At 43.6% G+C, this 23,254-nt stretch overlaps 1 protein-coding gene across 3 annotated transcripts in view; it reads left to right on the top strand.

Annotated features, from left to right (window-relative positions):
• SHISA9 (shisa family member 9) overlaps positions 1–23,254 on the top strand; it is a 447,725-nt gene that overhangs the window by 285,710 nt on the left and 138,761 nt on the right. For 2 of the 3 annotated variants that reach the window (XM_030883998.2, XM_030883997.2), the window contains one exon: positions 3,452–7,390. The exons of the other annotated variant lie outside the window; for it this stretch is intronic. In XM_030883998.2, coding sequence (XP_030739858.1) covers positions 3,452–3,834 — 383 coding nt within the window. In that variant the 3' untranslated portion in view covers positions 3,835–7,390. Of the gene's footprint in view, positions 1–3,451; positions 7,391–23,254 lie in introns of those variants that run through there. 3 annotated transcript variants of the gene reach the window in all.

The raw sequence follows: 23,254 nt of genomic DNA, 5'->3' as shown, positions 1-23,254 counted from the left end.
CATAATGAGGGTGGGTGAGACTTTCAGTAAGACACTGAAAGCAGTTTAGTGAGAGCAAATAGATGTGAAAATGGAAAACTAGAAAAGAGCAGTCAGGACTATGATAGCACAGAGGTTGCTGAGGGAGCCAGGGAATCAGAAAGCATCACCTTAGCTTAACCTTGAAAGATGAATAACAGAGCATCTGATGTAAATGAAGGGGTGAGACACGTCAGCTCCCTCCTCTGGTTCTCCGACCAGCTCAGAGACCTCATTATTAATACTCGTAAGACTGGATAGTTCTTTATAGCACTTACTATATTTCTACTTTTATGTAATTGGTGGGATTCTTTGGTCACATTCTGTCCTTCCCTCATAGAATGTCCACCCCACGTGGACAGGGACCTTGTCTGTTTCTGATTCTCCCAATGTCCTTATATTTACCATGTCTACCACCTGGACCGTGGCTATTTGATGTATGACTAAATGACTGAGAAAAATTGCTGGGAGAGGTTTTGGTAAATGGTAACATGGTCAGTTTTAGAAATATGCCTTTGGGAGACTTCCGTGGCAGTCCAGTGGTTAAGACTCTGAGCTTCCACTGCAAGGGCCACGGGTTTCATCCTTGTTTGGGGAACTAAGATCCCACAAGCTGAACAGTGCGGCCAAACAAAACGTAACAAAACAAAAGAGGAAATATGCTTTTGGCTGTAGTGTGGACAGTGGCCTGGGGGAGGTGAGACTCAAGGCAGGGGAGCCAGTTCGGTGGCAGAAGTAGAGCAGCATTTAAAGCAAGGAGGAGGCATAGCAGAGGTTAGAGAAGCATTTGGTAGGTACGATGGGAAGGACCTGTGGGTTAGCAGTTGTGCTGAGGAGAAGAGGAGGGTGACATCAGCACCTGCTCCTGTGTTTCTGGCTTGAGTAACTAGAGAGTTGGTGTTCCCACTCGTGAGAGAAGGAAGAGCCTGGAGAACAGATGTGAATGATGTTGATGGGTTCAGTCTTGGCCACCTCGAGTGGGAGATGCCAGTGACTCTGTCCTGGAGGTAACTGGATACATGAATTTTGAAGTCCAAGGAGGCATGTCAGAGCATCCTTCTGCTGAAACATCATGGCATTGGAAACCTAGAACTTTCCTCTGGAAGACGCGATTCTAATGCCAACTTGAATGTAACTCATACCACCTTAAGGAGTGCATGGTATTTGGGGAATGTGTGCTCTTCCCATGTCGGTAGCTATTCCCTAGTTCCTTTTGGCATTGATACTCTGTATCTTCAGACAGCTCTAGAATTCAAGGAAGGGGGGACATTCTCTTGAAAGATTGCATTACTCAGGGTTGTTTACATTAAACATGGACAGAAACCCAACTTAAACTGTATTAAGCCTGGAAGGTTAACATGTGGCTTCCGGGGGTGCTGTGTTGAGGAATCTAAGCAAAGGCCATGCTAGCTAGGAAGGAGCTCTGTGATCAATGAGTGATGTCTGCCACAGATGCAGAAGGGGCAAGCGGGGGCATATGTGCTCACTCATTCCTGAAAACAGAGCTTTCCCTCTACGGCCTTTCAAAAGCATCAAATAATGTCTAATGGAGTTAGGTTCTACCTTGGCTCAGCCGCTAGCTGCGGGTAACCTCAATTAAATGATTTCATGTTCCTTAGCTTGACAGTTTCCGCATCTGTCAAGCAGAGGTCATAATCCCTGTCTTTCCCACCTCTTGTGGTTGAAAGGATCGAATGAGAAAAGAAACGTGGAAGGGCAATGATCTCCATGAATTTACCTAATCTCACACATGTAACAGTATGGGATGCTGGAAGTGTGGATTAAAGAGCAGCACATATTTCTGGACTCCTGAGAGATATATGTTCAAGAGTTTATTGCTAAGACATTAATTTAAAAAGTATAGAGGATCTTCTAATAAAAGAATTGTGAGAGAAAATAAAATAAAGTCTCAGAAAGTTATCAAATAAATTGAGAAAGAAGGCAGGAAAGAAAGAAAGGAAGGGAGGGAGGGAGGAAGAGAGAGAGAGAAAAGAAAACAAAAAAGAGAGAAAGAAAGGAATCATTCAGTGCTTTAGAGTGTGGTGAATGAAGCAGAAATTGGTATAATTCTTTTGTAGCATAGTTGGCAATATGTATAAAGGGCCTTAATAATGTTTACAGCCTTTGGCCAAGTAATTCCACTTCAGATAATTTATTTCAGGGCTGGATAGTAAATATTTCAGGCTATGTGGGCCATGCAGTCTCTGTCACAAGCACTCAGATCTGCTGTTGCACTGCAGACAGGTGAAGGAATGGGCATGGCAGCATTCCGGTAAAACTTTATTTATGAAAATGGGTGGCAGCTAGCTCGATCCCTGGGCTATAGTTTTCCACCCTCTGATATAGATTAAAGAATATTTTAAGAATTATTTTACATTCAAAATTCTAAATACTAAGAGAGCTTTAGTCTAGAAAATTCTCATTTCAGATTGATTTATATGAGCAAGATACTGGCACAGCTTGAATGCTCATCCGTAGGATGAATGATTAATTTTCACAGTTTTGCTCACTGAAATACTATGTAGGTATTAGAATGCTGTTTGCTAGTGATTTATAACAACATGAAGAAGTGCTTGCTAGAAGTGCTTGCTAGAATAACAACATGAAGAAGTGCTTGCTAGAACAACATGAAGAAGTGCTTGCTAGAACAACATGAAGAAGTGCTTGCTAGAAGTGCTTGCTAGAAGTTGCATGAGAAATTACAGTTATTTATAATGATGATGATAATGGTGGTGGCTAATATCTAAGCACATTACGTATGGCATCACTTAACCCTCTAAACAACCCTATGAAATATCCTTTCTTATTGTAACCACTTTCCTGATGCAGAAGCTGTTGGTAATAAAAGTTATTTACCAAAGTTACACTGCTAGTAGGTGGCAGAAGTGGGATTTGAACACAGGTCTGCTTAACTGCTAAAAGCAAAAACAAAAGCACTAACACAAATTCCAAATGAGACTCTTTATTGAGAAAACCAGGAGAAAATACACCCAAGTATTGATATCGACTGTGTTGGGCGGTAGCTGATAGATACGAATATTTCTCAATGTGTTCGACATTTTCTCTAATGAGAAGCATCATTTTCATAATGAAGAAAGAACAACACTTGCATTTTATAAGAAAGGCAAGGGTGGCGGAGTGCTAGGTGTGATTGTGAGGGAAGAAGGATTTGGGGGGAACTAGAGATTCCCTTGTGGATGCCCTCGCCTTCTTGGTCCTCCTCTTGTTGGTGGAAAACACATGACCCTGTCTTCCTTCCTTCTGTCTGCTCCGGGTGGAGTTTCTAGTGTGTGTCTCGTTTGGACTGTTGGCCCACTGAGATGCTGTTCTTGGGTTGACCTGCTAATCCCTAACTGTCTTTCTCTCTCTCCTCTCTCTCCCTCTCTATGCTCTCTCCTCTCCCCTTCGTCCACCTACCTGTCCCATCGTACAGCCGACAAGGTAAATGATGACTTCTACTCCAAGCGACGGCACCTGGCCGAGCTGGCCGCCAAGGGGAACTTGCCTCTGCATCCCGTAAGAGTGGAGGATGAGCCGCGGGCCTTCAGTCCTGAGCATGGCCCCGCCAAGCAGAACGGACAGAAGTCCCGCACCAACAAGACGCCTTCCCACCCCCTGGCCTACAATTCCACCGCCAACTTTAAGAGCTGGGACCCCAAGGATCAGTCTCTTCGGCGGCAGCAAGCTTATGGGAACAAGGGCAAGCTGGGCACGGCTGAGTCCAGCTCCAGCGACCCCTTGGGAACTCGCACCCAGCACTACCCACCCCCGCAGCCATACTTCATCACCAACAGCAAAACGGAAGTGACTGTCTGAGCTGTCGCTACAGGGGATATCCTGGAGACCACACTCAACTGAGAGAGGCAAAAAATACCCCAACACACACCCTCCCTGTCCCTCGCCCGCACACCCACCCACACGTTCACCCTCCACACCGACCGACGACAAACCTACTGGTGACATGGAATCACGCTTTTCCTGTGTCATGCCTAACACGTGTCGGCGGGCAGCTGAGCAAGACCGGAACGTGGACGGTCAGCAATACAGCCAAGGGGAAACTGAGGCACCCGCTTTCGACTTCAGGGTCGAGGTGGCCAACTCACATGCCTAAACCGTGGGGCTGATTTTTCTTTTCCTCCTGACTTGAAACAAATCCATGATGAAAAAAAAAAGTAGCACAATTTAGAGAAATTGTCCATTTGAGCACATATACCATTGACCATGCATTGTCTGTTTCTGGGTGAAAGAGCCAGAAAGGATGGAAGGTGGGGTAGAAAAGAGGGGTCGCTGGTGCACTTGATAAGCATTTTCTAATCCCAGGAAGTAGTGATGTGGACATAAAATTGTGATGAGCGTGAGACGGTAACTGGACCCCCCCCCACCATGCTATTTATATACTTCTTATATCATCAAGGTTGGAAGCAAAAACAACACACACGCAAACTCACAAAAAATAAATAGACCCTGAACCCACTGACAGTGATGGGAAAGAAAGAACTTTTTTAAACAACTCCCATAAAGACTGTGGAAATGGGAGGGGTAGGCTTTTATGGCAGGGAGAGGGTCCAGAGCGTCTTAAATAACTATTTTTTAAAAAAAGGAAAATAAAATAGAAACCCACTACAAAACAGACAAGAACAGCAAAGTAACTTTTGTCCAACGTTTTCAAGACTTAGGAATTCAACGTCGTCGTCAAGAACAAACAAACAAAATTCACAGTTGAAATGTCGACAAGAGGTGAGAAGGGGACCCAGAGCCTCCGATTTCTGGCGTTGTCCCCCCGCCTCCGAGACAAGAAACAGAGACAGAAACCAGTCCTCTATTAACTGTCTATCCCCGACTCCCTTCCCCTTCAGCCTGTTGCTGCCACCGCTGCCGAGTTTCAACTGCTTTGGACTGAAAATGTCATAAGCGTGGGTGGTGCCTTCAATGTGTCACTGTTGGATGACAGTCTTGTTTCCCAAGTGCAACCTGTGTTCTTTTAGCCTTCCTGCCTCCTGTCTTTCTGCAGTAGTAGAAGGTGTTTCCGTCCTCTGTTTGTTGGTGAGCCCACCCGATCCCACACTCTGAGGGGGAATGCTGCAACTTGCAAAGACCAAGACCTCCCTCCCCCGCACACTGTCAAAACTCCCCGAGTCCCACCCCAAGCTCCCCAAACCTAGCGTGGAACCCAAGCATTCCTGGTCCCATCATTTCCAGGATAGGTAGATAGACAAACGATCCCTCCAAACCACTTCCCCAGATACTGCCATGCGTTCATTTCCCATCCACGATACCCCGGGGTTGTTGTTCAGATGGATTCTCATAGCTAATGGGTGTCCCAATAAAGACAGTTTTCCTAATAGTCTGATTCGTTTAGTGGAAGCCCAAAGAGAGAGGTTGACGGAGAAGAGATTTTCATTTAAGGTGAGAAGTTTTCAAGCAGTCCCTTGAATGGCTTAGCTAATTAACAGGAACCTTGGAGAGACCCCCAGCTCTTCTGATGTCAGAAACTGAACGTGGTCTGAACAAGACCCTTCCTGGAATGCTGGACATCAGCGTTCTGCTTCTCCATCTCTCTGACATCATGGGATCGGGGAAACCAGCTGTTTATTCTCTTCTTTACTCCCAGCTGATGTGGGGACATTGACAGTGCATTTTATCTCTCTGGGCTTTAGTCTTCCACTTGAAACATGGGGAATTGGGGCGAGATCAAGCTTTTCAAGCTTTTTGAAATAGCAAAACCTCTGCCCATTAAAAAAAAAGAAAAGAAATCGTGCCCAGGAGACCCTCTGTCAGATCCTGGCGAATGTGAGGCTCTGTGCTGGGTGAGGCAGAGCTGGGAGGTTTAGTGCCTGCTTTCTCAGCCTCTTGGCTGAAACCCCAGTGCTACCCACTGTGGAGTAACGACTAGTGGGCTTGGTCAGTGTTTCCTTGATGTTAGTTATCTGTGTACCTGCCGCACACTTTTGGCATCTTTGTGTATCCCTATCACAATATTTGTACCTAAATTGATACATTTTTAATACATTTAACTTTTGAAAGGAAAACTATCTGTCAGTATCACAAACAGAAAACCAATATCAGTCACCCTGAATAGAAAATCAGTGTAAAATAAGGACAAAGGCAACAGCGCAGCGATTGTTATGTTCTAGCTACAGGCTATTACCCGCAGAAGGGTTTGAACCTGGAGCCTGGCGTTTGCTCCCCTTCTTTCTCTTCCCTTCCTTCTTTTCTCTCTCCCTCTCCCCTTTTCTTGATTAAAAACAGATTAGCAGACATTCAAGAGTTGTTGAAGATATACCGGCACCCATTGGAGACTTTCTCCTTGAAGTACTCAAATGGGCTGACACAAGTGAAAAGGGAATCGTTTTCTATGTGACTCAGTGGTAGTTAGTGCTCCATCCATGTACTACTAAAAATCATCTTGCGTTCACTAGTGGTGCACAGCGCATACTTCAGGAAATAGTGGATTGGCTTGTTTGGTGAGGTTCCCTCCAGCTCCAAAGTTCTATCATTCTAGTCTCCCTTTTAGCTCCTTTCTGCTCCTTTCCCTCAACCCCCTTATCCCAGCCCTGATGAAGGACCTTTCTCGGTCTCTGAATCTACAGGATTTATTCGTCTTGTTCCTTCTCTTCTGAGTAAACCGCACCCAGTGAATTTTGTAACTTGGAGGTCTGCAGCTATAATTTCGGCAGTGAAGTTGCAGCTTGGTCCATAAGAAGTAACAGTGGTGAGAGCCCAAGAAGAGCAGTACTTAGCCTCGTTACCTTCCAGTTGGCTTTGGGAGCTGAACTGAAGCGGGGGAAGGGAGGGAGTTTAGACAGGGAAGTTTATTCTCTGGCTTCTTCTAGGGAGGTGTGGACAGACCTCATGATACTGAAAGGTTATCATGACCTGTAGAACTGTGACTGCCATGTATCAACAAGGATCCTCTAGCTAGAGTGGGGAGACTTAGAAGCGAGAAACCAGAACAAAGCAGGGAGACTATCCCCTCCCCATCTCCTGCCCTGGCAGTAGCCTCTTCTTACCTTTAGCTACCCCCCAACTTCCAACCCAACAGGGCCAGAGTCTGACTTCCCTTTGCCCTCCCAGAGCGTCTCAGCCTCCGTCGGCCTTGGGCTCCGCCTGGCATTTCCATCTAACTCCCCCCAGTTTTTTTGTGTGTAAATGGAGCATATTTTATGTGCGAATATTTTAGTAACCATATGTTCTGCAAGTAAACCTGTGTTAATACTTGTCAACAACTGCAGAGTTTATGATACCAATAATACTTCCTACAATGAAGAAAAAAACACATTTGTTTGTTTTCTAAGAATGTTTATTTGTAAACATATGTATTCACTATATTAATATGAATTTCTTACCTGGCAATAAAACTGATTATATGTGATGCTGTTGGGGTTACCATGTATCTTTCTAGGGTTACCATGTTATCATCCTAATCTGAGTTTTCACCAGGGAGCACCAGTGTTAGCATAGGGAGCTAAATCCTTAATATTCTGAGGGTACGAGAAATCGTTACAGGTAAAGGAAAATTTTAGTTAATAGCAACAAATTTTCCAGGAGACATTTTTGTTTGAAAGGTTCCTGTGTCATGTCTGTTAATTCACTTCCTGCCTTAAAATATATATCATGGCTCGGTCTCCCTGGTCATAACTAAATCTAACCTTAATGGTCAAGATTCTTGCTGAGATTTGCACTTCCGTTTTTACCAGTGACCAGGTTTGTAAAAGACACAAATATGGGAAGTATGGGAGATTGGATTCTTCCACTGTTTATTAAATTTTATTTCCTGCCTGCCTTCTGTTAGCATTAAATTTGAGTTCTCAGGTCGAAACCTGCCTTAATATGGTTCCACCAGGGAGGGGTTCTGAGAGAAGAATTTGAGGGCAAGGAGTTTATTTGGGAAAGGAAGGGAACACTGGTTGGTGTTGGGGAGGTGAAACGGGAAGAAAACCAGCTAATAAAGGATGATTTATCACGTCAGCTATCGATATGAGTGACTACAGTTTAATGCTGCAAGGAAACTGGGAGAATTATCCCACCCAAGTGGGCATGGAGCTGGGGTGTTTACCCACCAACTCCCATCAGACATCATATTGAGCATTGCTTTCAAGAGGTGTTAATGTTTAGACAGCCCCAGGCCATCACGTGCAAGGACAGAGGGATTTCCACGGTGGCAAAGAAAGCCCCAGGCACAGAGATGCAAGGGTGGAGAGATTTCGAAGAGAGAAACCAGAACAAAGCAGGGGTAGTTATGGTCATCAGAGACGTCTGGATGGTAGAGGATGCTTTTCCAGTACTCAGGAACCGTTCAGATCAGGGGAGTTACCGAGCAGCACACATCACCGCCCTGTGGATGCTTCAATAGGATAGAGACTCATGCCTCTTGGGGGCTGGGGGGCAGTGACAGACTCTTCCATTAGTGAAGCTGTCTGCTTGGTTACAAGTCATAGACAACAACAACAACCACCTTATCAATTATATTTGTAGAGCTCTCACGATGTGCCAAACACTGTTGAAGACTTGATGTGACGGTCGCATTTGTTCATCACAACTGTATAAGGTAGGCACTGTTAGCTTTGGCGGTGAGAGATGTATCGAAAACGTGAGTAATTTTGCCCAAAGTGATTCAACCGTTAAGTGGTAGAACTGGGATTCGAACTCCAGAGCTCGTACTTTAACTACTGTACAGTTGTTCTCACTTGCATGAGCCTGTGAGTCAGTGGAGAAATTTGATAAAGATGCTGATCCCCGAGCTCCATAGGTCTGAATGCAGGCCCAGGATTCAGTGTTTGTAAGGGATACTGCCTCCTCGCAGTGGACCACCCCCGAGAGGCGTTTGCGTGATGCCAATTCCCTGATCATCCCATATCTGTGAGCTCTTCCTGTGGACCTTGGGATGCAGAAGGAAATGAGATGAAGGTGTGTGCTTCCAAAGAGAGGGAACTTCATCTTTTAGTTTCATGTCCAATGTCAAAAGGTCGTGTCCTCTGATGGGCAGAGGACTGACTCTAGAAGAACTGGTTGCTGGTATTGATTCCAACGCTAATTTGCCATGTGCCCTGGGCCCTGAAAATAGCCCTCTTTGGGACTCTGTTTCTTCCCCCAAGAAGGAGGAGGCTGGGATAGATAATCTCCAATCCTGCTCCCTTGCTTGAGTGAGTGGTCCCCCTCCCATCACTGTACCATTTGGTATAGTCAACAGGATTGACTCCCTTCTTACTTCCAAAAGTTTGCTCCTGGATAAACAGGATTTTGCTGGGTGTAATAATAATCACTATGGTAATGGCTTTTGTGCACTGAACACTTGCTATGTACCTGGCTTTATGTTAAGGGTTTTCCGTTGCTCTAACATCTATGGACTAGCTTGGAGGTTCTTAACTTTTTTTGAGCCACGGACTCCCTTGGTGGTCTGGTAAAACCTATGGATCCTTTCTCAAAATATTGACTTTAAATGCATAGAATAAACTGCATAGGATTACAAAACAAACCTATTACCTTGAAATACAGTGATGAAAATATTCTTAAAATCCACATTTGTGATATAGTAATATATGTGATTTTTAACTCATACGTTAAAGAACAAGACCTAATGACAGGTTTCAAGGTAGTGCTGAGCACAAGCAATTCTTTGAGCTCTCTGCTACCACTACAGTTTGATGCGACAATATCTGTGCTTCTGTTGGTGACGTCGTTTCATTTAGAGACTAGTGAACATAAAGATGTTATTTTGTACCATCCAAGTTCCCAAACCCACTGGATTCTATCCATGGATCCCCTTGACAGTCTGTAGGTCTAGGTTAAGCGTTCATGGATTCGTAGGACTTAGAGCTACGTACCTATTTTCTTCATACTTCTATTTTCTCATCTTTTAAAAATAGGGACAATAATAGTATCTTTATTATTGGCTGTTGTGAGAAATAAAATAATCGATTAAACACATTAATTAACTGTTAGTAAACACTTAAGAGTTAGCTTTTGTTACCATAATTATTATTTCAGCGAATCCTTATGATAACCGTAGGAAAGAGCACTTTATTATCCACCACTCCCAGAGGAAACTGAGGCTCAGAGAGATTAAATTGGCACAAAGTAACACAACAAGTCAGTGCCAGGGCTGATTGAAACCCAGATCTTTGCGATGCAAACTCAAGCTCTTGACCACATGCCATGTTGTATGATTTTTTTCTTTTTTTAGCAATTATATTAAATGTCCTCACTACTCCCTGGAATGAAGCCAGTCAGACACTAGGATGTATCCCAGTGATGTCTCCAGTTCTCCTTCCCTCCCGAAGGAGAAAGGCAGATGTCAGAGATTCAGGAAGCCCTTGTCAGACTTGTCTGGGGATTATTTAAAGGCATGTTGGAAACAGTTAATAATCACGTCCTTCCGTTCAAAATAAGCTCCCCCCAGCCCAGTGCTTAGAAGATCCCGATTACAAGGACCTCAGTGTCCCAGAAATTTTCAGTTTCTTTTATTTAAAAAATCCATCCCATTAGAAATACATTCATCACCTAAAAACTGAAATGAGTTTTCCTTATCAATTCAGACATTCTCAGCCTTGAAAGATGATAATCATCATAATGATAATAATAGCAACAACTCCTTCTGGTATTAATTATTGAGTTTTTATTATGTGCCAGGTACTAGGTTAGGCACTGTATGTGCCTTGCCTCATTTTCTCCTTTCATCAGTGCTCTGAGGAAGAGGCATCATTCCCATTTTTGAGCTGGGGAAAACTAAGGCTCAGAGAGGTGAAATGACTCATCCAAGATTTTACATGTAGTGAACAGCAGGGTCGGAATTGAAACCCAGATTTGTATGATCCAAGCCAACCCTATCACAACAATCCATTTCATTCTTGCATGATCTATATCTGTGCTTGCTTCCTTTGCGGTAAATAATTGGAAACCGTAATGCATTCCAAAATTGTTCCAAGAAGATACAGTTAAGTCCGGGGAAAAATATACTCTGGATCGGGTAGTATCCACTGGTCAATATCCATTCCTACTATGTGTCACTGACCTGGAGACATTGAACTCGGTCTGATGCTGCCTCAGTTGTTGCTTCTGTCCTTAATGTCCTTCAAGTCTGTCCTCCAAAAAAACAGGCTTGACCTTCAGAATGCTTTAGTGTCTGTGAGGTGGAAAGAAAGCAGGGCTGGAAGAGGCCTCTGGGGCAAGCAGACAGGAAGCTAGGAATTTTAACTTAGTATGCCTTAATTTTGTATGCCTTGCAAAAGTCACTTTCCCTCTCTAAGAGGCCATGCAATCTTTTGGATAAGAGTAGGACCTCTGGAGTTCAAGGAACCATGTCTGAATCCAAGTGGGCATAATAATAGCATCTATCGAAGGGCTCTTATGAGAATGAAATAAGACAATTTAGATAAAGCTCTGAGCACAGTTCACTGGTAATTTATTTTCAATATTTTAAAACCTCATTCAGAAATCATCACACACTCAGGCCCTGCAGAAGGCATTAGAAGAAAAATCACTCTTCTTTGCTTTGGGTAAGACATATCTGAACTTCGTTTGGTGCCTTTCCCTCCAATTCTTTGGCTGTTGGTGATGTCATGAGCATATCAAGGAACTGATTTTACTGCACACCTAATTAGATATAGTTATGATGAATTTTAAGAAGTGGGAAAGAAAATAAATTTTTGCTCAGTGAATGTGGTTTGTTCAATAGAATTTTTCAGATCTAGAGGTTTATAGAGGATAAGTCATAATTAACGAGATCCATGGTAGTAAAAATGGTTGTGAACTCCTGGCTTCATATTAGTTACGTATTGCAGCATAACCATGTAATTACTCCAAAACTTAGCTTTAAAAACAGCACACATTTATTGTCAGGGGTCAGGAATCTGAGCACTGCTTAGCAACATCCCATGAGCCTACAATCAAGGTGTCAGCCAGGGTTAAAGTCTCATCCGAAGGCTCAAGAGGAGAAAGATCTGCTTGTAAGCCCGGTTCCTCCAGGATTGTTGGACTGAGAGCCTTGCTCAATAAATGTCATCTGTTACCATCAGCAGCAGCAGCAGCTTAATTAACAAAACTTATACTCTGTGTTAAGAAATTTACATACCTCATCTTTAATCCTCCCAGCAACTCTGAAAGTGTTAGTAACTCCATTTCATAGGTAAGGAAACTGAGAAGTTTAATGACTTACTTAAGGTCACAGAGCAAGTGCTGGTGTGGCTTTCAAAACCTAGTTTAGAGTATCTGGTTCCACCATTTCCAGCATCTCACTTAGCCCTCTTGAAGTTACTGGTATAACTTAAGTTATCTGGATCCAGTTATGGAGGTAAAACCTTTGTAGGAGAAGAATATCTACGTCGTCAGCTTGGTATCTCACTTATTTTCTTGTCAGATTCCAAATCCCAACTTGCGCTGTGTTGTACAGTTCAAAGAAAGCATTTAACATCAAGAAATGTCACGGTTGCTAGAAATAATTTTGTCACATCCTCTTGAAATTTTCCTCTTTGCAAGTTCAGAGGTTTCAGTTAGATTCAAATCTTATAAATCCTCTTTTTAAAACATTATAAAAAGGACAGCTCATCTTTAAAAATCTCAGCATCCAAATAGAACAGTACATTGTCTTCATCTTGAAAGGGACAAAATGGGAAGATTCTAAAGGGGCAGTTTTTGATGTGCAGGTGCCTTATTTTCTAGTAATTGGAAGTTTTTGATGCCGTAATTTTGTTTTTGTGCCTCAGTGTCCACTTACCAAAGGCAGTTGAGATGAATATGTAAGAATTCTACAGGTTGGGTGTCAGTTGAGCCCCCAGATTCAGGTTACCAAAAGTTAACGCCATGTAGGTCTTGAAGCCTTTACCCTGGGTCTCATTATTTGCTACGGGTATCTGCCTCATGGGTATATAATATTTTCTCAAACTGAGTCAACAAAATTTGGGGGAAAATTTACAGACTTCTGAGAGTTTGGGTCTTCTCAAAGCACCTCATATTCACTCAATAAATACAGAGCACCTACTATGTGCCAAGTGTTATACTAGGTCTTGAGGATACAAGGATCCCTTCTGCCACCATCACTTCCCCTTAAAAACAAAGGAAGATGGAAGATGGACAAATGGAAAAGCAAGTACCATATAGAGAGACATCATGGACAGAGGAAAGCCTTGATGTCAGATGGCCTTGGGTTCATATTTCCTCCCTAGCACCTCAAGCTATGTGACCCTCGGGAAATTACTGAGCTTTTTCAGAGCCTAGGTTTTCTCGTCTCTAAAATGAACGCAGTCAGACCTACCTTGCAGTGTTATTTGGGCATCTGAGATAAGCTGTGTGAAACATTCAGTCATGGTGGATGCTCAAAAAATTGGAGCTGTTATTAATAGGAAGCAGTTGCTTATCGTTGATTCCTACTCATTGGAAACCAACTTGGTTTTTGCCTTTTGTTTATGTTAGGATCCCCAGAAACAGATCCCAAGACAAGGATTCACGTTCAAGGTACAAGGGGATCCAAGGAGGAACTGGAAGGGAATGGTAGAAGTTAGACACAAGGGGAAGAAGCCAAACAAGGATGCAATTTCAGGGAATGTCCCATGGAGTGTACTCTGGTGTGTACGCGCCTCAGAATTTGCACCAACCCCAAGCACAGAAGCTGGGCTTTCATTCTTACATCTGCCAATCATTAGCCAAAGGGATGGCAACCTCAGGAACTCTGGCTCACTGCATGTGAGGGGAAAGTGGTACCAGTAGCCCCAGGGAACGCCTCCACAGAGGGTCTCAGGTGCTTGAAGTTAGAATCAAAGGCACACGGAATCCGGAAGAGAGGTGCATGGAAATAGGAAAGGGGTTATGAGGGCATCTGGGTGAAGCACCAACTCTGTCAGTCATGCCTCCCTTTTCTGACTTCTGGAGGGCATTAGCCCTGGCCCAACTAACACCAATAAGCAAGATGAGTTTTCCTTGGTTTATAAACACAGGAAGTTTGGAGAATTTATCTGTCCAAACTTGGCTAATGGAGGCATTGGGGCATAGCTTTGGGGTCAGCCTGATTTAAGAGAGAACCTCAGGCTAGCTTTTTACAACCCGTGTGACTTTGGGCCACTGATTTGGCCTCTCTGACTTAAAGTTTCTCATTTATAAACTAGGAATATTGATACACTTTCCGTAGGCTTGTTCTAGGCTGAGATGTCTTTATGTTTACTGATTGCTTTGACAGCGTATCTACTGAGCAGCTGCTCTATGTCAGCTCAGGGCTAAGCCTTGGTACCCTGAAATGAATCAGACACAGGCCCTGCCTCCCAAGATCTTGGCACCGAGTGGAGGAGGCCGACGTACACATAACAGACTCTGTCCTTCCTTGTACGTTCTCCCTCTCTCTTTCTCTGTCTCCCTCTCTGTTTTATTTTTTGATCTGTCCCTTCTCTCCTTCCTTCCACCCCACTTCCTTCCTCCTTCACTTTCTCTCTCCGTTTCTGTCTTGCATCCTCCTACCACACAGACCTAGTTTTTCTTTCAACTGGACGATATCCAACCTTCTGCCCTGTGGAGTTCCCGCTGCTATTTTCCAAGGCCCTTCTGAAGCTTGCAGAATCTGTGAAGTTCTGGGAGATTCAATTCAACACAGACCCTCAGGAGTGACAGAAAGTGACGTGGAGGTAACAGAAATCCATCCAGAGCTTCAGTTAAAGCTTGGGCGTGGGGAAGGTGGGAGGGGAGGAGGGTGAAACCAGCACCCCCGAGTGGGCAGCCCTGGGGACTGACAAATAGAATATGTGGCTCATTACTTTGGGGGGGATGGGGGTTGGGGATGGGGGCAGGGTCTGGGCGAGAGGTTATTTCCCTGCTGGCTGGCAGATGGGTGGCCTCAAGTGCAGTGGTGTAGGAATCAGGCAATTCATAGTTTTAATTCTAGCGCTGAAACTGGCTGTGTGATCTCGGATGTTGTTTCGTCATCCTCATGATATAGAGGCTGTGATCTTTTAGGGCTGCTCTGGTCCTCGTGGCCAGGATTTCTGCTTTTGAAAATCTCTGACTCCTCCCCACATTGGGCCTCAGTCTTGGAATGGCACCCATGGGGTGCTTCTATAATAACAAGCAGCTTTTTTTTCATTCCAGCGTTCTGGAGGATGAGTAGCTTTGGGCTTGAGAAAGATCTTGATTCAGGGCCCTGGAAACAGACTCTGTTGGCTGGAACCCAGGTACCATTTTATTGTGAAGGTCAGGGCAGCTGCTCTGGGTGGAGAGGGAAACTCTCATGACTTGTATAAGACAGTATTCAGACTCAAATATCATAATTCAGTAGGTCTGGAGGCCCTGGCATCAGTATTTTAAGAAACACGCTAGGAATTCTTATGTGGGTAGTTGATGGACCACAGTTGGAGAGTCACTTCTACATACCTGGGCTTGGCTCTGCCCCCAGTACACCAATGTAGCTGTGGAAGGCCCCTGAGCATCTTGCCTTGTCTGCACGATAGGACTTTTCACCCCCGCCTTGTATTCTGCAGGATTTCTGTCGGGAACCGTTGAAATGGCAGATGGCAAAATTCTAAGGATCAAAGATGATGGCCTTTGTGCATGAGGTCGCATCACCCCCAAGGTCCCACCTCTCTATTCTCAGAGGCAAAGGGACTTCAGACCGAGAATATTCAAGTGAACACTTCATCCCCTCGCTGCACCTTCTACATCACACACCACTCAAGTCCCACTTCACTTCCTCTTGGTCAGTTGGTTTTACCTGAGCTGCGGCTGTGGCAGCTGGCCAGGTCTACCCAGGGAGCATCTGGCCCAGGTGAGCTGTAGAGCTATTACGTTCTGTCCCAGCGACTTCCTGCCTCCATCGGGTAGGACAGTGTCAGAAAGCAGCCCAGTCATTCTGAAGCATGTGCAATGCTGGAAGTGTGAGGGGTCACACCCCATGAGCCAAACCTTGACCAGTGGGATGGGAGTTGGTGGTGCCTATTCCCCACTTCCGTCTCTCGGGCAGACAATTCTGAGCGCATTCTATCAGCTCCCCAGGGGTCCTAGTGGGCTGGAGCCTACCTACTCAGTGGTTTTCAGGTCCATGAAGCCCTCTGCTGTTGGCTTTTCCTCCTTTCCTGTTTCCTTTTCCCAGTCCCTCCTGCTTTTCCTTAGAATCACTTCCTAAAAGAACTACCTTGAAGCTTCTACTTTGTACCAATATCACATGGCAAACCTCATATAAAAGGTTCTCTAGAGCCATTCTGTCAGTTACAACCTTAATCCTGAATCTCTCATCCAGGCCGCCCTGGACAGCCTAGAAGAAATGAACAAGTTTCTAGAAACATATAGCCTGCCAAAACTGAATCAAGAAGAAAAAGATCATTTGAACAGACGGATCACTAGAAGTAAAATAGAATGTGTAATTTAAAAAAAAAACCTCCCTATTGGAACTATATTCAATATCCTGTGATAAGCCATAATGGAAAAGAATATAAAAAAGAATGTATATGTGTGTGTGTGTGTGTGTGTGTGTGTGTGTGTATATATATATATATATATATAAAAAACGGAATCACTTTGCTGTACCGAAGAAAGTAACACAACATTGTAAATCAACTATACTTCAAAAAAAAAAAAAAAAACAAAAGTCCAGGACTGGATGGCTTCACTGGGGAATTCTCCCAAACACACAAAGAACTTATACTGATCCTTCTCAAACTCTTCCAAAAGATTGAAGAGGAGGGAACACTCCCAAAGTCATTCTATGAAGCCACCATCACCCTGATACCAAAATCAGTCAAAGACACCACCAAAAAAGAAAATTACAGGCCAAACCCCGCTGCCCACACCATGCTCCCTCCTGTAACGTATTCAGTTATTCCAAGGACCCATCAGTTCTCCAGCTGGCAGGGAAATACATCCACTTGGGCACTAATTATCCTTAAACAAGAGTATTATGAAACACCCCCATTAGGTCAAAAGGTGAGCACAGAAGAGGGGTGTCATTCAATTGCTCCTAACACTCCCTAAGATTAAGAAGACAGAAATGAGATGCCATTGAAAGTTACTATTCTTCACTTTTTAAAAATCCTCCCACTCCCTGTTTCTCTTGGGAGATTGAAAAGTGTCTTCTCGCACATTTCTCATGACCACACCTGAATGAGAATTCTAATCAGGGCTACTGCACACTTTGCTGGTAGTTATCAAAGGCTCTGGCTCCTTATTTGCCAGACTGCCGGTCTTTGCATCCTCGCCAAAGATGCCCTCCATCATAATAATCCTAATAGCTATCATTTATTGAAAGTCTACTTCGTGCCAGGCAATTTGCATACATTAGCACCAGTCCTGCAAAAATCATATGAGGTGGAAACTATTAACCCTAATTTTAGAGGAGGAAAGTGAGGCTCAGCTGGTGAAGTGATTATCTTGAAGCCATACAGCTAGGGACGGGCAGACCTGGGATTCAAACTCAAGTCTATTCTCTGGTCAGGAACTTTTCATGTCTAGCCTTCACAGGGGATCTTGGGGAGGAGAAGATAAGACAACAAGACAACTTGTCACCACTTCCGGAAGGGCCATCCGTTCCAATCAGAATGTTGGTTATGAGTTATTATGTCTTCAGCCTTGGTTTCTTGGTCTCTCTGGGAACAGTGCTATAGTTTAGGGAATCCCAGGAGACTCTGAAACGTCCCATTAGAAGGACAGTAAAAGCAGACCCAAGAATTGACAGATTGCTATTCGTTATTCTGTTATTTCTGAACTCTTCCATCTGTGGAACAGGGGACTGTCAGCAATTACCACGATGTCCTTTCCAGAAAGGGACCTCTTGGTCTGGCTAAAATCTCGCCCAGAATTGAACAGAATCTTGGCGTAAATCCTCCTGATGTGATGTCAAACTTCAGCTGTCTCTGGGGCTTCCCAGCGAATCTTCAGTGGACAACTTGGGGGCAAAGTGAGAGAACCAGACTTTTGCAAAGGAAGGAACAGTCCCCTCTGGGATTTTTAAGTGCCAGTCGTCTTGCTGAGCAGCTGCGCGCAGAGGCAACGTGGTCTTGTGATGGATCACAGACTAATACTGGGTAACAGAGGATCAGGTGTGAGCGGGGATTGTCTGCATAGCAAGAGAGAAGTGGGGTCTGTTCCCTCTCCTCCCAGCAGGGGCTTCTATCATTTTGAATTTTATTTTTTTATACAGCAGGTTTTTATTAGTTATCCATTTTATACATATTAGTGTATATATGTCAATCCCAATCTCCCAATTCATCACACACACACACCCCCGGCACCTTCCCCCCTTGGTGTCCACATGTTTGTGCTCTACCTCTGTGTCTCTATTTCTGCCCTGCAAACCGGTTCATCTGTACCATATCATTTTGCTTTTTCTCTTCTTTCTCTGTCTCTGCTTATCCTCTGAGTGTCCACACACCTGTATACCTGACTGTACCAGGTCAAAGCATTATTGACATCTATTAAAACTCCTGACTCTCTCATCCTTTTTCTTCCCCTCCTCTATTCTTGTTCTGCCCCTTGCCTCCCTCTCTCTTTCTTTCTTTCTAAAATTCTCTTTCTGTCTAGTCTAGTCTCTTTCTGTTTCTCTTCTCTGGCTTTCCATCTCTGGAACTCTGTCTCTCTTCTCTGTCTCTCTGTTTCTCTCATTCTCTCTCTTTTTCATATACATACAAAGGATTATTCTATCTCGTGGACAGTCCACATTAAACCATCACCACCACCTTCCATTCCTACAAGTGTTGTCCCAAACAAGCACCGTTCGAGTTCAGAAGATAGAAGTTACACCCACGTCTGGCTGACTCCAAAGCTTGTGCTGTTAGAAACTGCCACAATCTCCCTCTTTTTCACTTTCCATGTCCAGTCAGTTTCCAGTTCCTGCCAGTCTCATGCTCAAAATAGTTCTCAAACATGATATCCACCTCTCCATCCTTCCTATTAATTTATTCATTCGACCTATACTACTTGAGCACCTGTCGATATCTGTAGTAGGTCTGGGACAAGTGGCAGAAAAGACAGAATAAGATGTGATCCAGGTCTACTATGGAATGACACAACCACTAGCTTTGTATAAGTTTTCATCACTTCATGCCTGGGCTAATAAATCAAGTTTTTCTCAACCTACTCTCCATACTGCAGCTATATTACCTACAATTTTGTTTAAACCCTTTAATGGGATCTCTTCCCTGTAGGGTAAAGATGGGTCATATAACTACTTCCATAGCCATCCTCTACCTTCTCATGTTCTGGGAGAATTAGGCTGTTGGAAGTTCCCCCGTGTATCCACCATCCTGTTTCCTCCTACCTGGCCTGGTTCTTTACTCTGCCCGGAATGCCTTTCCTTCTACATGTGGTTAACCGTACTCATTACTTAAGACTCAGATCAGAATCTTCCCAACCCTCTCAGCCTGGATTAGACGCTCCTCCTTGTGGCCTGTAAATATCTATTATTGACATTATAACCCTTTTTATAATCATCTGCTTAAGTATCTTTCTTTCTGCTAGTCTGGGAGGTCCTTAAAAATGAATTTGTCACTGAAGTCCCATTGCCTAGGACAGGGTGCAGAGTAAGGCAATGGATAAATACATGAATGAATGAGTGACTAAATGAAAGAATGCTACTTTTAGTACACCTTTTTGCCTTTCTGAGCAGGGAATAGTCCAGGACTCACTAAGCACAGAGGACAATTTGTGGTTTGAAAGACCTAGGCACTGAAGGCCTTCCTTTGGTGGTGGTATGGAGGATGTCTGAGACCTCTTGGAGCACCTGATGCGACCCTTTCCCCAGAAAACACACACACAATATATCTGATATAGTCGTAGGGAATTCATGGATTCTTGATGCTCATATGTTGCCCTCTGGATCCCTTGAGGCTGCTATTAAGAACTCCAACTCTAGAAGTGATGCCAGAGTTCAAATGATCTGCCAGAGAATCTCTGTCCATTTAGGAAGTTTTTTAGGAGCAGAGATTACATGAGAAGTCTGTGCTTCTGTGCCTCCTGGGACATCACATTGTCTGTTGAATGAAGACTTTGGCCTTTGATGTGGTAACCTTTCTAGACAATGTTTTCTTCCTGTGTTGCTGCTGATATGATGTGCTTTATTATCACCCTGGAAAGTGAATTGATTGATTTTTGGAGATATTGCATAGGGTAATTGAATGTTATTAAGCTGGTTGGTCTAAGTTGCATCTGGTCTACCTCTTATTCATTACGTGGCCAGTTACTTAACTTCTGGAACTCTCTTTCCTCATCACTAAGACTGGGCTAATAATAACAGACTCACAAGATGTTAAATAGATAACACTCAAGAGTGGTGACTAGGACAGTATCTGGTGTGTGATACATGCTCAACAGTCATGCAATCATCATCATCACCACCACCATCATCATTTTACCTAGGATTCAGGTCTCTTGATCTGACTATGAGATGTTTTACCTTTACAGTATTATATTATTTTGATCATTCCTTTTTGTAAAGCAAGAAGGATGCTAGCAAAGATCATTCCCCCCGGGTGTCATTTCCACCAATTTAAATATTGTGCTTCTGAGGAGCAATCCGGATGTCTTTGCAGATGTTACCACCTCTATATGCGTGTTCACCTGGAATCAAACGTTGCTTGTAAAAAGCCCTTAACTTGACCTTTAGAGTTGGAATGCTTTCTCTCGCCTTAATGTTTTAGACTTCCTTCTGTGCTACTTGAAGCTGATGAAATCTGAAATCTGCCCATTATGTGCTTCTTGTAGGAAAACCTAGTTTAAACACTTAATTTTATTGGTGACTTAAACCCGTGTTTGCCATTTTCTTTGCAAAGAACTCTGAGATTTTGAAAGCAGTCCTCTGCAAATAAAAACATCATGACCAGACTGCTCAGCACACCCTGTGTTCATGGATAGCTTTGCAAATGGAAAAAAAAAAAAGTGCAATTTCTTAATTCCAAGTGGTTGGAATTTGCCTAGAAAATCTTAGCATCCCTGAGGCCATGTAATTTAGTGTTCCTGACACCATCTGCCATCCTCTTCCCCAGCCTTGGTGTTCTTCCCCTACGACCCCACTGGGAGACAGTAAAACTTTGATTACCTACAAGAGTCAGAATACAGAAGATTCCGAATAAATAAAATTTCTGGTTCATTAGGGAATCATCCAGTAGAAAAAATTATTGGGCAGACTAATTTTCAGTACTGCCACGGCCACTTATTAACTGTGTGTCTTTGGTCAAGTCACTTAACTTTCCAGGGTATTTGTTACTCCAGCCAAGAAATGGGAATAGAAATGGAAATATTTCAAGATTACCTTGAGGATTAGAAATTGATTTGCAAAGCATATGGCATATAATAGGTTCTCAATAAGAGTTGGTTCCCTTGTCTTCTACTTTTTCACAAACAAAACTTATTTTCGATGCTCTTCAGGAGTCTCGTGGTAAAGTGTTCTAAATGGGGAAGTTGAGGGTGCTTTGGGAGTCCGTAGGAGAGGAATCCAACCCAGCCTGGATTAGTTTCAGAGTTCAGTTCAAACTGAGGTTCTTCCTGACTCCAGAGCCCAAGACTCTCACCAGATCTCTCCAAGCTCGTGGAGATTGAGGATTTACTCTGAAATGGAACAGGAATGAAATTTGAGGCGACCAAATCCTTGCACTGATGACATTCACTATGCCCTTTCTTATCATCCAAATGCTCTGTTTGCAACACTTTCTAACTTCATGTAGGAAGAAGCTGGTGGGTTAATGGTGTCACCTGTCTACCCAGTGCCATGTGCTGAGGCCACATGATCATGAATGGATATGGGTTGGTGACCAGGGCTTTCATGAGTTTGGGACGACTGACAAATAAAATTGTGAAATGGAAGTTAGTGAGATTCAAACGCATCTGTGGTCAACTCTCTCAGGATGAGATAGAAACATCCTCAAGATCAAAACGTCTCTTGCCTTGCCTCCAGGTTCTGTGGCTGAGGATAACGGTGGATGGGAGTTTGCTGGCAGGTGCAGCCCTCAGGGGTGTCACTGTGCAGATTTCACTCCAACAACATGACAACAGCTTCAAAGGCGGGAGATAGATAACAGAGGCATTAATTAAATCAGCCATCCCAGGTAGGGTCCCTCTACAGAGACTCAGAAAATGAAGATAGGAGCCACGAGTTCCCTCTGAGGTTCAGGGTGAAAGGAAACCAGCCCCCCCACCAGCCTCTAATGCCCTCAAACAATCTGGCAAAACAACAGGCTGTCAGTCATCCAGTGAGGAAAACTGGTCCTGATGTGCTCAGAACCATAAAAGGATGGGGTTGATACCAGCTGTAAATTGATGTGAGGCAGCTTGAGCTCCTACACAGGTGATCACAGCCAGAATGTGTTGGTTTTCATGAAATATCCTTAAAAGTCCAAATTCCTGATTCTGGAATCCGTAGCAGTCTGGTGGATTTCAGCCTCATTTCTCGGCTCCCTCCTTCCCCAAACACGTTCGTTTCTTTTCGCGCTTGCAGCACCCTGTCTATATTAGACCCAGAACAGAGGTAAGATGTATCTCTGTCATAGGAGGTTTTAATGTATTTCCACGTGGAGGAGAGGGAGTGGACGCATTGACTTCCTGAGACCCAAGGGAATTCTATCCTATCCTATCCACCTATTTATTCAACAAGTATTCATCGAGCATATACATAGCATCAAACCATGTGATATATGCTGAGGATATAGAAACTAAAGATATCTGGTCCCTTCTCTCCAAGAGTGCAAGTTGAGGATGGCAGACAGAAACTACTCCTTTCTAAGCAAAAGATAATCAAACAAAAGCAAGCAACTTTAGAGGATTTTACTTTTAAAAAATCATTGCCAACATCCTGAGTGTCTTGGCCACCAATTCACATTGCAATCAATCTTCTAAAATCTAATTCATCTCCGTCTGCAGGCTTGGGTGGTGAGAATTTCTGTTCTTAAGATATGGGATCAGAAAAGAATGATTCCGTTCTGCTCACCAGACATCAGATAAGAAAGTAGGTGCCTGTTTTGTTTTGTTTTGTTTTGTTTTTGCATTGTCATGTTCAGAGGATGCTTCTTAAGATGTGTTAATTTTCTAGCAAAGCAGTTTCATGCACAGAGTTAAAAATATCAATCAGCTTCGTAAGGAAAATCAGAGGTCCTCTTTCCCCACGTGTCCTGTTCTCCCCTCTTGGGTACCTTCGCAGGGGCAAAGAGTTTTAATGGTTAGCTCTGTATTTCAAAATATGCACAGATTACTATTTCTTGACTGATTTTCCCCAGACGTTATTTATTGATTTCTCTCTTTGGCAAGATAAGAATTTAGTTCTCTTATGGGGGGTGAGTTCTTT

Source organism: Globicephala melas, chromosome 15 (assembly GCF_963455315.2).
Source record: "Globicephala melas chromosome 15, mGloMel1.2, whole genome shotgun sequence".
In the NCBI taxonomy this organism is placed as follows: Eukaryota; Metazoa; Chordata; class Mammalia; order Artiodactyla; family Delphinidae; genus Globicephala; species Globicephala melas.
This window is presented reverse-complemented; position numbering and strand designations above follow the sequence as displayed.